Below are 16,361 nucleotides of genomic sequence, written 5' to 3'. Positions count from 1 at the left end.
ATGGCTAACTGGTTGAAATAGTTGGCTAAAGTTATAGCTAACTGGTTGAAATAGTTAGCTAAAGTTATGGCTAACTGGTTGAAATAGTTGGCTAAAGTTATAGCTAACTGGTTGAAATAGTTAGCTAAAGTTATGGCTAACTGGTTGAAATAGTTGGCTAAAGTTATGGCTAACTGGTTGAAATAGTTGGCTAAAGTTATTGGCTAAATGGTGAAATAGTTAGCTAAAAGTTCATGGCTAAATGGTGAAATAGCTAGCTAAAAGTTATTGGCTACATGGTTGAAATAGTTAGCTAAAAGTCACTGCTAACTGGTTGAAATAGTTGGCTAAAGTTATGGCTAACTGGTTGAAATAGTTAGCTAAAGTTATGGCTAAATGGATGAAATAGTTAGCTAAAAGTCACTGCTAACTGGTTGAAATAGTTGGCTAAAGTTATAGCTAACTGGTTGAAATAGTTAGCTAAAGTTATGGCTAAATGGATTAAATACTTCTAACTGGTTGAAATAGTTAGCTAAAGTTATGGCTAACTGGTTGAAATAGTTAGCTAAAAGTCACTGCTAACTGGTTGAAGTAGTTGGCTAAAATTATGGCTAACTGGTTGAAATAGTTAGCTAAAGTTATGGCTAAATGGATGAAATACTGCTAACTGGTTGAAATAGTTAGCTAAAAGTTGTGGCTACATGGTTGAAATAGCCGAAAGTGATGGATAGTTCAAAGTCAAAGCTAAATGGTTGAAATTGTTAGCTTTAAGTTGTGGATAAATGGTTGAAATAGTTAGCTAAAGTTATGGCCAGATTGATGAAATACTGCTAACTGGTTGAAATAGTGGCTAAAGTTATGGCTAACTGGTTGAAATAGTTAGCTAAAGTTATGGCCAGATGGATGAAATACTGCTAACTGGTTGAAGTAGTTAGCTAAAAGTGATGGCTAAATGGTTAAGATAGTTCAAAGTCAAAGCTAAATGGCTGAAATTGTTAGCTTTAAGTTGTGGATAAATGGTTGAAATAGTTAGTCAAAAATAGTTGATACATAGGGAAATATTCTGCTAAATATTCATGGCTAAATGGTTGAAATAGCCTAGTTAGCTAAAGTAGTGGATAAATGATTGAAATGTTTAGCTTAAAACAATGGAAATAGTTGCTTGAAAGTAATGGCTACATGGTTGAAAGAGATGAAAGTTGTGACCAAACGGTTAGAATATTTAGCTAAAAGTAAGATTTATTAAGTAACGGATGAATGGGGAAAAAGCTGAAAATAATCAATGAATAGTTGAAATATCCATCTCCTGCCACAGAGTAGTCATATGAATGCAGACTTGACCAAATAGACCTAAACATTGAAATTTCAGTTGTACAGAAATATGAATTGTCCTTTATAATCAGTGGTGTTAAATACCACGCAGTTTATAATCAGTCCAAATGAACACATGTGTAATATGGTCTGGGTGTCAGTGGGGGTACAGGAGTTCATCTGACGGGGCTGTGGGGGTTCATCAGACAAAACCAAGGATGGGAACCACTGCTGAAGAGGGAGAGGAGAGTTGATGGGGGGGTGTAGGGATTCCCTCTGATCCTGTTTCCCCCACCATCACCAACCCGCCCCCACACCCCCAGAGTGTTTGGCCTTCACCCAGTGTCTAATGGGATTAGTAGGGGACTAATAGAAGCAGGGAGACAGCTCCACTGGGGAGCAGGCAGCCTGGCATGGGAGCAAGGTGTTGCTGGGCTCAGAGGCACAGGCCCCTGTCTGGGGGGTAATGCAGCGGGGTTGGCACTCTCATGAAGTGCACTCACACACACAATGTATAAGATGCAAGAACCAAAGAGTGTTGGCAGCCCAACGTGGGCAGCTGGGGGGCCTGGATTGGATGGGGTGGGTGTCAGACTGGCACGGCGAAGAGGAGAACAGGCTTCTAATACAAATCAAGGAGATTTAGTAATGGATATAGGTCTGACAGAGAGGGCTTTGTGTTTGGTCGTAGGGCTCAACCAACTGCTCCCCTCTCACACCTCATACACATACATTCAGCTCTGCTCTCTTGTAAAGCTGAAGAAGAAGGGGATGCTTTTCTATAAGCTTATTAGCCGCCTAATGCTGATATATTTTGCATCCTCACACCTGCTGTACACACACACACACACACACACACACACACACATTCATGGACAGATATGAGGCTCCAAAGCATATTAACAGAAAAGCATCAACTTAGACATACAGTGTGAATGTACAGATTAGTTCTGTCATAGAAACAAAATGTGTCAGATGAAAAACGGCTTTACCGTCTGGATGCCAAGTTGCATCAACGCCAATGAATCACACCCTCAAAACAGCACACAGGCGTGCAGGCATTAAGAGCGGCTAATTTAAGACAGTACTCAATGATCTCTTTGTGCTTTTTCTATTTGCAAGCTCTTTGGATCTGATTTCAAAATATAGCATCTATTGAATTTGTGCACATTCAGGTGTGTGCGGCGTCTGCCTGTGTGTACAGGTCTGAGTGGTGTTGACTTGTTATGACGTCTGTGTGACTGTGCACATGTGAAGGTGTGTGTGTGTGTGTGTGTTAAATCTCCTCCATAAAGCTGTATAGATTTATTGGAGCGATCATAAAACATTATGAGCAATGCCCATAATAGCTTATTAACTCGAAATAAGCTTTTCTTGGAAAAACAACATTCCTTTCATGTGCGACATTTTAAAACCAGATTTCTATGTTACTGTTTCCAGTGATGATGTGATGTGATGTTCCTGCTGTCATTGGTTAATCACTCAGCACATCTCTCCCATCTGTAACACTGTGTAGGACTTCAGTGGTTCATGTCTTCGTCTCGCTCTCAGCGTTTTTCTCCACTTGTGTTTCTCTAATAGAGATGTCTCTGTTGGCAGGGAGTCCCCGTGCTTCAGCCTCGGCCTTGCACTTCCCGTCTCCCTCCATCATCCAGCAGTCTAGCCCCTACTTCACCCACCCAACCATCCGCTACCACCACCACCCTGGACAAGACCCCCTGAAGGAATTTGTGCAGTTTGTCTGTGCCGATGGCTCGGGGCAGGCCGCCGGACAGGTAAGGTTTGCCGCCACAGAGGAGAAACATTTTTACTTTATAAGAAAAAGTGCAATTTATACAGAATCTGCAGATGTGCCACACCTTGCAACTAGCTTGCATTAGTATTGCAGGATTTTCTTGTAGTAAAAGTGAATGAAACAATAAGAAAAGGTTCTAACAGACCACTGGATGTAGAAAAATAAATAAGTATATTAGTGGAAAAATGTTTGTACAGAAGCAAAAAAAGGCCACAATCATAATTAGATTTTTCAAAAGCAACTCTTTACCTAATTGTGAAATTTAACAACAAATAAATACCAGGTTTGAAATTTAAATACCATTGATTTTATAGCATTGGAAATATTATAAACCATCTGTGTTACTGTTTGTGCTTTGATTTTCCCTCTTTAACATCTCTTTTAAATTTCACATTTCAAAGACTTTATTTTCCCGTCAGGCTCACAGATTCAGAAAATTCCAAAAAAATCACCAAAAAAATATATATTTTTTATTTTTTTTTTTAATCATGGATCATGTGACTGATCTGACTTGGTGTAACCTGCTAAGATAACTCGACTGATTGATTCCCTCAGGCTCGATTGATCCTTGGTAGCTTTGATTTTTGAGCTTTTCATTTTGAATTTGATGTGTGAACGTAAAAAAAAATCTCATTTAAAGCAAACAGATTTTGTTGAAAAATTTTCAAAGTTCCTAAAGCCCTGTTTTCACCAAACACTTTCAGTACAATACCTCTGGAACCAACAGTAAGCCTTCAGACATGGTACCTAGACCCTCGGTCTGTTCAGACAGTGCTCTTAAATGTGGGCGGGGTTGTTGTCACTCACTGCTCCGTCCAGCACTCACTGTATTTCCTCCTTTATCAGTCTGCACCTGGTTTATCGTCCACAGAACGAGGCTGCACGCCCACATTTTCAGAACAAAATAGAACAGGCTGCAGTGAGAGTCTCTCTCCATGGGATATTTAAAAATAGCAGCTTTGTGCATTTAGTCCTTCTCAGGCAAGCTCAGGGGTTTAGTGTTGCTGTAGCCCACAGGAAGTGAGGATTAGAATATATGACCTTCACATAATCCGCTCCAAATTAATCTATATTTTTAAAGTCATTACTAAAAGTGTGTGTCATATAAAAACTAAAGTGATGGTCAAAGTTGTCACAGTGAAATTTAAGGTGTGCTGATGGATTCACGTCATCAACTCATGCATTGAGTAACATTACAAGTTAACGTTCCACCTTAAAAGTTGCCGGCAGTCGGCCCAGTAAATGAAGTTATTTTTTCTCAGACTCCAGCTGCTGTGAGAGGCAGCAAAACATCCTTTCATTTTATAGTTACAGTTTACTAATAAAACTCTCCACAGTATGAACAGTGGTTACATGAGCCTCAATCAGACTGCAGTGTTCACAGCTCCACCTTTTAGTACCAGATCTGTGTGCTAGGTACCCCAACAGAGGGGGGACCAAACATGGGGACGCTAAGGAACAGTTCCACAACTTTTCCCTGTGGAAACAGAAAAAAAGCGAACTGAACTGAACTGTTGGTTGGAAACGGGGCTAAAGTTAAATAGACTTAAGTATGTGTGCAGCAAACCCAAATGTGATGGGTCGCAGGAGACTAGAGGGGAATTTAAACCACAAAAAGTCAGATGTCAGTGCTATATGTACTTCGATTTTAAAATTAGATAATCAGTTGCTTATGAAACTCAATTTATGATGGCCTGGTTTTGCATCTGTATGAGTGCCTATTTTAGAAAAGTCAACGCTGACTCGCTCTTAAAATCTAAAGTTGTATTGAGCACATGCATTACTAGTACTAGTACACACACTACAGTGCATGTCAGCAGCTTATTGTATGGTGTCATATATCCACATACAATATAGAGATGCACAGGAAACACTCCACAGCAACACAATGAACACACCAGATATGTGTTTATTCAGTTGGTCTACAAATCTCTGTATTGTCTTGTCGATGTCATTTTGCCGTTTGCTGTTTCAGACCCGACGTTCCCCCTCCTCTCCCTTTTTTTACTTTATTTTCTTTGCTCCACCCAACCCCTCAGAAGTTACAACCATCAGCACGAGAGTGAATCAGTCACGGCACACCTCAGCCAAGCATACCGTCCTGTGTTATGTCATCGTGTTTCTGTTCTCATCTCTAGCCGTTACGATTTTAGTTGGAGTTTGGTTGTTTGGTGCTGGTATCGTTGGTGGTGTTGTGCTTGTGTAGACGAGTATTCTCCCATGGTTTTGATTTCTTGCCATCTTCTGGACGAACCCAGTCAATGATTTGCTCACTCCCCCTCCTCCACACCTCCTCCACCCACCACGGACCACCCCTGTGGAACCTCTCACCTCAAGCTCCAGCTCCCACTCCTATCAAACCCTGTGGTGATTATTATTTCTCACACCTCCATAAAAGATGCCGTCCACATACATCATTCCTTTGGTTGTTGTTTCCCCACCACCACCTCCTCTCCCTCCTTCCACCATCGCCTCCCCCCTCCTCCGTCATGGATATTTTTTTGGACCTGGCCTCCCGAGCTGCGTCCTCTTTTCATTCCGTGTCTGCGGATTGTCGCATGTCGCCCTCCTGACCCTATTTGTGTTGTCTGCAGCCAAACGGGAGCGGCCAGAGCAAAATGCCAGGCTCCTTCTTGCTGCCTCCACCTCCCCCAGTGGCCCGCCCAGTGCCCCTCCCTATGCCCGACTCTAAACCCAACAGCACGCCCCCTGACGGCGGACTCTCCTCGCCCGCATCTCCGTGTAAGTGACCCCGCAGAGACCGTTCTCAAAACCAAACCAACAAACAAACAAAAAAAATCTGAGAATCCCAACCCTCTCCAGTGAAAAGACCCCTGCCATTGTTCTTCCTCCAACTTCGTGCCATCATTGTTCCTGTGTATCCAGCATCTCACCTCCTCTAACCCTTGGAAGGCTGTGGAAGCCGGCACAGGATGTACTGTGGAGCTCAGAGTAGATCGAGGCCACCAGAGGTCTGGTTAGACGGATCTGTCATAAAGGACTCCTGAGGTGCTCATCAGGGTTCTGTGTTAGGCCCCCTCAGTTGCTCTTGAGCGTTGTCTGGTGTGGAAGCTGCATCACCAACCCAGTTCTTCTCCCTCTAAATCCTCCTTTCTTTCCCTGATGGACTCATTAGCAAACCTTGTGAAATAAATATAAATATATATCCTGATTATTAATTGATTCCTACTTGTGACGAGCACAAATTTAGGGCAGTTAATTTATATGGACTCCAAAATATTCCAGCAGAAATTGGGACATTGGTTGAGCTGATTTTATTTTTTGTTTGGTGATTGTTGAGCAGAGCAGGGTGTGTTTTAAAGGTGAAGGGGTGATGTCCGTCCAACCGTGGGGCTTCTCTCACAACACATTTGTCTTCCTCACCTGTGATAGGAGGGGCACTGGATGGAGCACTTTAATTTTTTTGTTTTTAGCTTTCCTTCAAATTTAGTGTTTGCGTTGTACCCCCCCAGTCAGCGTCTCAAAGTCTTTTATGTCTTATGTATGTTACTCCAATTCTTAGAGACACATGGATGTATCCTGTGTATGTCCATACACATAAATCTCCAAATCCTCTTCCTCTCTGTCTCTCTCCTTCTTGTCCTTCCTCCCGTTCCTCCACACAAACACATATACGCACCAGTCCGCACACTGCATCCTGAATCCCTCGGTGAGATTCAGATGCTGGAGTCCGTAGGGTTCCTCAAACTGCCCTAAATTTGTCAGAGGCTTTGATGCCAGTGGGTTTTAAATGTCCCCTGACTGATCCTCAGTGTCAGGATTCTGGTGTGCTCAATCACTTCCAACTGAGTTTATCTGCGGGATTTAATCACTCAGGGAGATCTAAGTTTGCATACCAGATTTTGGCAGCAGACTTCTCTGTGGAGTTTTGATGACCTCAATGAAATATAGCAGCACTGAATTAATTTATCTGAATTTTTGTGAGTTAACAACAGTGATCTGGTAGGTTTATGGTGTAGTATTACATGCTAAGGGAACAGTTTGACCTTTGTCTTGCAAGAGTTACCACTTTATAACTGTATGATAAATGTGAAGCTACTGCCAGTTAGCTTAGCTTAGCATACAGACAGGAAGCAGGGGGAAACAGCTAGCTTGGCTCTGTCCTGCACATCTAAAGATCACAGATTAACATGTCATGTCATCTTTGTTTAATTTGTACAAAAAGTAAAGTGCAAAAAAACATGTTGTGGTTTCAAACATCCAAATTTTACTCACAGTGAGAGGACTCTAGTTCCAGAAAACAATCAATCGATCAATCATTTATTTGTCACTTGGAATTATAACGGTACAACTCCAGTCATAGGGCTGTACCAAATAGTGTGAAGCTTCATTTGTAATGCTGACATTCAAACTTTAAATCATTCAAATTCAATTGTTTTTTTCATTGTCTATTCATTCTGTTTAAATTATGTTTAAGATTAGCCCACACTAATATTATTAGTATTACCGTAAAACTTCAGTCAGTAGCCCGGGCTAGTATTTTCTTAACTCACTGAACTCAACAGGCCTATATTTGGGACAGGCCTTTAATTCCGTTTGCACAAAACTGTTGCTCAGCTAAGATCAGGAAATATCATCAAATTCTTAATCTGAACCAGTGTGAATATTATTTGTATAAGAATTAGGCTTCGAATAACATATCAATAATATATCAATTACAAATCAATCATTTGATCTAACTCCGACAGACAGCGCAACAGAGACCGAACCTTATGACACTTGTTTCATGACACTCGAGGGTTACGACACAACACAACACGCTTTATCTTGTTAAAACAATGGATTCAATTTGATAAAAAACCCTTTTGATTCTGTTGATCGGTGGACCCTTACAAACTAAAAGAATAATTTACAGGGTAATCCAGGAACAGACACATATTCTGACTTTGTGACAGCCTCAGAGGAGTCACCACTTGTAAACTGAATGAATTACGGTTGTTTCTGGTGCTCATGGTTTCAGTAAAATGAACTGAACAGTCTAATTGTGGAGAATCAAATCGAGCTAACAACGTGTAGCATCTCCATACTGACAAAAGTTTAAACATTTATATTGTGCCATCTAAACAGCTAACTGTTGTTAGCTCCAGCAGGAGAACTTCTATAGAAATGAATTGCTTGGCAGACCAGGAGTCTCATTTATAAAACAGTACGTAGAATCCACATTAAAAATGTACGTGTGTGCGAACAAAAGCCAAAAGTGGCGAGCGCCAAAAAGTACTAAACAGTTTCTACACTTAGGTTTACACCTCCCCATCTGCATGGCCAATTTCCCGTCTCCAAAATGTTAGTAAGCACGAGTCAAAGTTTCTCCCGTCAAGTATGATTTTATAGATCCCAACTTTTCTGTGGTAAGTGGCGTACGCCTCTTTCAGGCCTCGTTTTGTGCCTACGCAATGTTTATAAATGATGACCCAGGCCTCTAATTAGACAGGCCTTTATTTGTCAAAATGTGTCGCCACACCGGGCAAGTAAAAGGGACTGAGCGTTTAATTGAGGTTTTACAGTATACTATGTGTAGAATTAAGGCATTTTCTTATTAGGTACTTTTGATTTGTACTGTGCCTGAGTACGACTGCCCCCTCGCCACTCCCCCACCTCTCAGCTTTGACATTAACGATATTATTGTGTACCTGAGTACACTTGCAACAACAGCCCAGTGACATTTTTATCGTGCTGTGGTGTAGAAAAGAGCGCCACAGTTTCATAAACGGTTAAAATCACCTTGTAGTTGTGTTAAACAGCAGTCCCCCGTCATGTTTGGTACAGTTGATGCATATCATACCAGAGTACACATTAACAATACTTGAAACCACCTTTTCAAGTGAACTTGAGTATGGATCAGTGTACCCTGTCTGAGTACGGTACACAGTGTTCACACAAATCAAACAAACTGGGCTTTGAGGTTTAGTACACGTCGATCTAGGCCTGAGTCCCTGATACAAAAGTCCCTGTAGATTCCAGTGGTGGCTGCGTAAGCTTGTTTACGACTCATGATTGAAACATTTCCAATAACTCCAGAAAGTCCAAAAGTCAAAATGTGTTTTAAAAAAAAAAAAAAAGATAGATGTAATGATTTCATAAATTTACAACACGTTTTTATCCAATGAAATATTCAGCTTCAGTCCATATTTGTTGGCTTTTAGCTTTTCAAAAACAGCATTTTCACTGTGGTCAGAAAACTGTTTGGTCCTCTGCACACACCTGTGTGAACAGGGCCGTGTAACAGCACCACAAATTGTGTTTAGGCATTAAAGGAAGTTGGTTTAATACAAAAAAAAAAAGACAAATGCTGTGTTCACATGAAATCAAGGAGACAGACAGCAAACCAGATATCATTTTAGTGGAGAGGCCTGCAGAGAATACCAGCAAGGGTGACGGTGGACGGCATTCTTGTTCAGAGTTAAAATATTTTTACGTTTTTGCCGTCCTCCACAACACACAGAGAAAAACACGGACAATCTGGACAATTTCTACTAGAGAAATTACATAAAATAATCGGAATAAATATATTTTATTTCATTCTTTCGCAACATATCGTCATGCATGCTTTGTTTTACCGTTCTGCCATTCTGTCAAACTATTTGGTTTTCCCCGTGCCGTCCAGAAGCAGTTTTTTGTCTGCCGTCTGCCTGACTCCACGTGAACGCAGCTCATTTAATCCAACAAATCACTTTATTGAAATTACGGATTTCATTCGAGGATTTAAATTTCTTTAGGGATGACTTCATAAAATATGATGCTTCATAATAAATATGAAGCTTCGTTAAAAAAATGACATCAACCCTCGATAATAACAATAATTCTCTTGGCTTGAGCTTGGAGACGACAGTGGACGTGGCGTTTGAAAGTCATGGGCGTTTACCAGGCAGGGAGAACCTAATAAAGAGAACACTATTGAGCTGCATTATGGGAAGTGTAGGAACCAGCATATGTGGTTTTACGGACTATTTAATGGCCAGACAGCTAATGAGTGTTATCTTTTTCACACGTACAGATAAAACAAACATGATATGACGTGTTAATTAGGGAGCTGTAGAGGTGGAGTTTTGTCACCTGACGGAGCCAGGCAGCTGTTTTCCCAGTTTCAGTCTTTATGCCAAGCTAACGAGCTAACAGCAGTAGCTTCATGTTTACCAGTTTTGATCTGTTCGTCTAACTATCGGCACTGATGTCTTTGTCTTTCCTCTGTGTCTCTAGCATACTCCACGCCAGGCGCCACAGCTCCCAACAGGTTTGTCGGCATCGGATCACGGGACAACAACTTTCTGAACATCCCGCAGCAGACACAGGTAGGAGGGACTCTGGGACACGCTCGTCTCTGTGTGTGAGAGTGGGGAGGAAGCTCGTCTGTTTTGACTGTGATTACCGGTCAAACTCAGGAAACTTATTAACGGAGTGGATGCACGCCAAAATATTTCTTATTCCCCGAATCCCTGAAACCTGCTGCTGGGTTTCCTCCACCTCTCCTCTCACACCATCCCACAGCGCACCGGCAGTGTGTGCATTTGTACATCTGTATTTTACTGTACGTGTGTGGTTTACCATATGTGCTCCACTGTTTATTTGGCACATATGGAGCCGACCCTTCAGGCAGCAGGCCTTCTCCCGCGCTGCCTCTCTTTTCCCTCCTCTTGCCTTCTACTTTCTCCTCTCAGCTTTGTCCCGCTCTCCTCCTCCCTCTTATTCATTTTCTCTCTCTGCCTTGTACTTTCTCCCTCTTTCACCTTCTTCCCTCACCGCTCTGCGCCTCGTTCTTATGCCTCCTCCATTACCACCAGTACTTTTCTCATTAGTGTCCAACCACACCCACCTGGAGCCAGCTCAGCTCCGCTCTGCTCCTCCACACATGGAAACCATCTGAAACTGCTGTGCTGATCCCCTCCCTTGTTTCTCTGCCCTCCGTCCTCTTACTTTTCCTCCCTTTCCATTCCCCCCCTCCATTCCTGATCCTTTCTGCCCCTCCTCTCGTTATTCCCCTTCCTCTCTTTCTCACTCGGGTCTTTGTCTTCTTTTGCTCCTCCATTTTTCACACACTCAGTTTTTCTTACCGTTCTTCATCCTGCTGATTTATTTGTTACTCATGAGCCTTTACTCTGAATGATCTCCCTGAACTCTGAAGAGTGTGTCAGACAAAAACTTTAAGGAACAGTGTGTAAGATTTAGACGGATTTAGCAGCGTCTAGCAGCGAGGGTTGGAGTTGCAACCAGCTGAAACTTCTCCTGGTTAGAATTCCTTCAGTGTTTATTATTCAGGAGGTTTTTACCAGGAGCTGAATTATCCACAGAGGTCTCTTCCTCTCCAAAACAAAAAGACCTGGGGCCGTATTCACAAAACTTCCTTGTACTAAGAGTTGCTCTTGTGACGAAATTCTACGAACATTCTTAGAATTGTGATGTTTCCCCTTAAAGTTAAGACTAGGTCCTTGTAAAGATAAAGTCATCAGACCTTAAGAGGGCTTCGAGTAGCAGCAGGGAGGAGGACTTTTAAGAAGAGTTTCTGAATCAGAGGAGAAAATGGTGGAAACACAAAGAGGTCAGTATTCCCCAAACGCTGAATGACAGTGAGTAAATGAAATGCTACAGATAAGATCGTGCAGGGAGAATGTGTGTGGTCGATCTCTTTAGGGAGCAAAACATTTTTCCCACCTAATTATATAACGCCAGAAATAAAATGGTCGCGACACAAAGATATTCTGAAAACTGTAAAAATGCATCAGTGCAGCAGTGATGACTTGAATCTGTCTCAATCTTCCATCAGCAGAGTGATCACACTAATAGTCAGCAGTTCATTTCATTTCCACTGGTTTTGTACACCAAACAGGCTCACAAAGTGGGCTGTCTGTGATAACCAATCACATCTGTTAAAAGAATCCATCACACCTAGCAATGGTGTCTCCTCACTAACGTAAAAGTTTCTGTGCCTTCCTTAGTAAGAGTCGTTTTGAAAACTTTCCCAAATCACTCTTAAGCTACGACTCTTCAAACCTTTTTGGCTGAGTTAGGAGCTCTCTGAGAGTGTTCACAGAATGTTTGTGAGTACGGTCCCAGGTGATTTAAACTGGTAAAAATTAAAGTAAATAAAGCAGTTTCACTTTAAGAAATAAGTGTTTCTCCTACGTTGCGGATGAGTTGCTAATGTGTGCCCACGTTTTTTCTCTGATAACTTAAGATCCAGACGTTCAGGAGGTTTTTATCCGAACTATTGAAATCTCTTCCTCTCTAAAACAAACAGACCAGCTGATTTAAATTCCGTCACAGAGATGCTACTAACTACGGTGGCTGACACAAAAACAAGAATGTCCCTATCTGGAGCCAGTCTTTGGTTTGTCCGCTCTGGGCTACAGTAGAAACATGGCAGACTCTGTGGACAAGGACCCGCTCCCTATGTAGATATAAACGTCTCATTCTAAGGTAACGAAAACACAGCGGTTCTTATTTTCAGGTGATTATACACTAAAGAACGCAGACTTACTATGTTTTATTTCTGCCAATACATCCCTCTAAACCCAACACACTGGACCTTTAATCCACTATGTGGCCAAACGTAGGTGGACATCCGACGTCTGGGTCCAGATTCACTGCTCAGGAGCAACATGCTGCCAGAACAGCTTCTGGTTTCAGGCTCTCCAGCTGCCTCCTGAACCTGGCTGCAGAGATTTGCTCCTACAGAACATTATAGTGAAGTCGGGAGCTGATTTTGGGGGATAAGGCCTGAGGTCACTGATCCGTGCAGGCTAGTCGAGTTCTTACACACCAAACTGTAAAAACATTTCTGTGCGGAGCTGGCTTTGTGTACGAGGACGCTGTGATGTTGAAACAGAACAAGGTGTTCCCCAAACTGTTCCCACAGAGTTGGAAGCTGTTGTCTCAAATACTGTTGCATGCAGCAGCTTCAGGGAGCCATGAAAAACAGCCTCACACCAACAGTAATAAAAGTATAGGGAGTATGTACATACTTTTGGCCATGTCGTCTGTCTTCATATGCTTTTCTTAATCATCTCATTTGATGTTCAGCACTGAGCGGGACTTTATGTCTGAGGCATGGTTTCACTTTTGGAGGCAGAACCCAAACACACAGCATTAATAGTTCACATGTGGCTCCCAGAAAATGACACGAGAAGATTGATGATGCGCTAAGAGAAGTGATAGAAGACAAAGAGCATGTGAGAGTGTGTGTGGTGAGTGCAGGACGGGCTGGAGGAGCTCTCACGGCGACAACAGTGGGCTCCGTGTGCCCTCTAGTGGTGGCCGTCACGCACTGCAGCAGTGGCGGCCGTGACGCACTGCAGCAGGGGGAGAAGGGGAAACAAGATACCAGCAGGGCAGGACGAGAGGGGAGATGGAGGGAACGGAGCGACAGAGTTTCGGCCCTTACAGAAGTCACGTCCCGGTTGTCTCGTTACCCCCGGCAACCAGACATGATGTCATAGCCAGTTGATCTTGAATTTGAGAAGGGGTTGCTTGAGAGGGGGGCGAGGGCAGGAAAGAAAAGAGGGTGGTCACTGTCTGCTGCCAAGGATTTAGTGGGAGTGTTTACGGGAGATAGATGGATTGTGTGTGTGTTTGTAAGAGCATACACAGAAGGAGAGTGAGGGAGAGTAACTAAGAAGGGAGAAGTTACAATGCCCAAGGCCTGCTGGGACAGTGCCCAGGGGAGCAGGGTAGCTGAGAAGGGCAGGAGGCAGAAGGGGGGTATTCATGCGACCTGTTAGAGTCAAACAAAACAAAAGGCTGCTTCCCTGGAGGCTCAGAGTAGTTTCCAAGGCTTGACTTCTAGAATGTTGGCGCGGTGGCACACAGTGCCAGATCCTGCAGGCCAAGCAGGGCAGCCAACAACAGCGACGGTGACCCATTTCTGCTCCCTGCTCACGCTGAGTGGGAGAAACCCAACGTGAAGATGGTGCAAGTGACAGGGAGCGCCAGACTGCTCTCCCCCTGCTGCTGCTTGGCCATTAGTAGCCGCTCGCTGCTTGGCCAAATTTTAGACGCGCCGCGCTTCGGTCCAGAAATGGACAGAATTGATGGTAATAGCTGGGCTGGCGGCCCGGAGGACTGTTGTGTCACTCACTGAGCTGCAGGAACCTCTAGTGGACCAGAGTTAACACAACGTACAGAGTCAGAAACAAAGACACCTTACAACTGGTGGGTCCCGGGTTTATTTTGAAAGGACCGCAAGTGACTCGTGGAAAACAAAATTTATTTTCAAGTGAGCTTGTACTGTGACGTGCCGTTCCTGCTGTAGAGTGAGTGACTAACAGACATGACAGAGACAGCAAACTAACTCAGCGACATGGCCGAACACAAGTATGACGCTGAATACTTTGAACTGTGCGGACCTTTACCAAGTGACTAAGGAGAAATCTGGACCTACAATACAACAGTTTCAGCAGGTTTTCCTTTTCAGAGCATCTTTTTATTAGCAGCGTCATGGCTGTAGGAAGATCAGTCAGTCCGCCACTTTGACTGAAATATCTCTGCAACTATTCAATAGATTATTTTGTCTATTTGTGCTGACGTTCACATTCTGCAAAGGATGAATCACTTTCAGCAAAGTGCCATACACTCACTTGTTGCCACTTTATCAGGAGCACCTGTAGAAATTACAGTGAAATCAGTTTCTAATATTCTTACCAGGGTTGTACTGCAGACCACCTAAAGCGAAACAGTCACAGCCACTGCATGACACACTCATGATAAATGTGGAACGTGTAGGCCCGAGGCTGTTCACACACTGATCTGACAGAGCTACATTCCTATAAAAACACCCACAGAAAACACACACAGATTCCTCTCATTCACCTGTGTGAGTTTAACACAAGACATGTCTTTATGAAATAATCAGAAGGGGAAATCTACCTGTGGGAGTTTTCCTTTGTTTTCTATAATCAAACAAATACAAACAGTAAGAAGCTGAAATCAACTTAACCATCTTTATTCAACACACTTTTTTGCACAGGCAGTTTAGTGACATCCCGAAGCCTCTTTGTCTGAGACTGAGACAAGATGAGACCTTTTAAAAAGAGGCCTTAAACCAAGACCGATCTCGAGCACTACAAGACTCATCTCAACTTTATTTATACAGCACCTTTCATACGAACATGCAGCCCAAAGTGTTTCACATGGCAAAACTGGAATAACACAAACATAAGTTTAAAGGAGAACACAAACAACTGAGCATAAAGTTTTGCAGGACTAGAAAATTACAACAATAAGACAGTAAAATATTAAAAACTCATCATGATCAAACTAACAGAAAGAGCCCATAGAATAAAAATAAAGTAAATAAAATAAAACATAAACAGGAGGGATAAAATAAGATAAAAAATAGTTGTTAAAACTTAAAAATCAAGACTGTACAGTTACTCCACATTAAAAAGCCAGATTGAAAAGCTTCAATTCCTTTTTATTGTCACTGTAAATAAATATGACATCCAATGCACAGATTGAAACTGAACTCATTATAAAGTAATAAATAAATAATTAAAGAGGGGATAAGATATCATTCATTCATACTCAAAACACACACACACATGCGCACACACAAGCAGTGCCAACATGTGCCGTGACCATAAAATAAGGAACCGATCAGTTTGTGCTGGCTGTATTTTATGGTCATATAAACATACGAGACACTCAGTAACACGTAAACTAACAGAATACTTACTAAAGAGAGCCACTCTACAGAGTGCTGAGCTGCTGCATGTACACACACCGTCATTTTAGTCTCTTCAAAAAATAAATAAATGAATAAAGATTAGAATAAATAATGAATAAAGTCTTAATTTACTTTTAAAATCCAGGGTCAGTTTAGGGGCATGAAAACAGAAAAACAGAAAGCGTTGACACCAGTCATTTTATGGGACACATGACACATAAAAGTCAACGGGTTGGACAAAATATTAAAAACACCTTTAATGTAAGCACACAGTGGCCACAATAAACTCTTGAATTTAAAACATAAAAGTACAAAATGCATAGAAGTGCATATAAAAACATGATGATACTAAAACAAGCACATTTTAAATATGAAACGACAGTGAAGAGAAAATGAAACTTAAAGGTGTACCTAATAAAGTGGCCAGTGAGTGTATTTTCTAAGACACTCAGTGTGTTTCCAGTGACAGTGAAGTGGAGCTACAGTCCCAGCTGGACATCTAACTGGCCTACTGTCCTTGTCCCAGTATACAAGCACGGGAGGGGAATCCATTTATTGAGCCAAGTATGTGCGACTCCTCTACGATAGGTGGAGATATGC

The 16,361-nt window shown here is 42.3% G+C and overlaps 1 protein-coding gene and 1 long non-coding RNA gene across 12 annotated transcripts in view; one reads left to right on the top strand and one right to left on the bottom strand.

Moving 5' to 3' along the window:
* The window catches only part of LOC126405588 (uncharacterized), a 365,681-nt gene extending 361,345 nt beyond the window's left edge, over positions 1-4,336 (bottom strand). Inside the window, exon 1 of the long non-coding RNA XR_007571591.1 lies at positions 3,939-4,336. This is a non-coding gene — a long non-coding RNA (uncharacterized LOC126405588). The remainder of the gene's footprint in view (positions 1-3,938) is intronic.
* Positions 1-16,361, top strand: part of LOC126405559 (nuclear factor 1 X-type) — a 272,630-nt gene that overhangs the window by 246,536 nt on the left and 9,733 nt on the right. For 7 of the 11 annotated variants that reach the window (XM_050069348.1, XM_050069351.1, XM_050069345.1 and 4 more), the window contains 2 exons: positions 2,872-3,065; positions 10,304-10,395. In XM_050069348.1, the coding sequence (XP_049925305.1) occupies positions 2,872-3,065; positions 10,304-10,375 (266 nt within the window). In that variant the 3' untranslated portion in view covers positions 10,376-10,395. The remainder of the gene's footprint in view (positions 1-2,871; positions 3,066-10,303; positions 10,396-16,361) is intronic. The other 4 variants (XM_050069350.1, XM_050069353.1, XM_050069347.1 and 1 more) reach the window with 1 other exon arrangement.

This window comes from Epinephelus moara, chromosome 18, assembly GCF_006386435.1.
Source record: "Epinephelus moara isolate mb chromosome 18, YSFRI_EMoa_1.0, whole genome shotgun sequence".
In the NCBI taxonomy this organism is placed as follows: domain Eukaryota; kingdom Metazoa; phylum Chordata; class Actinopteri; order Perciformes; family Serranidae; genus Epinephelus; species Epinephelus moara.
Note: the sequence above shows the minus strand (reverse complement) of the source record. Positions and strands in the feature narration are given on the sequence as shown.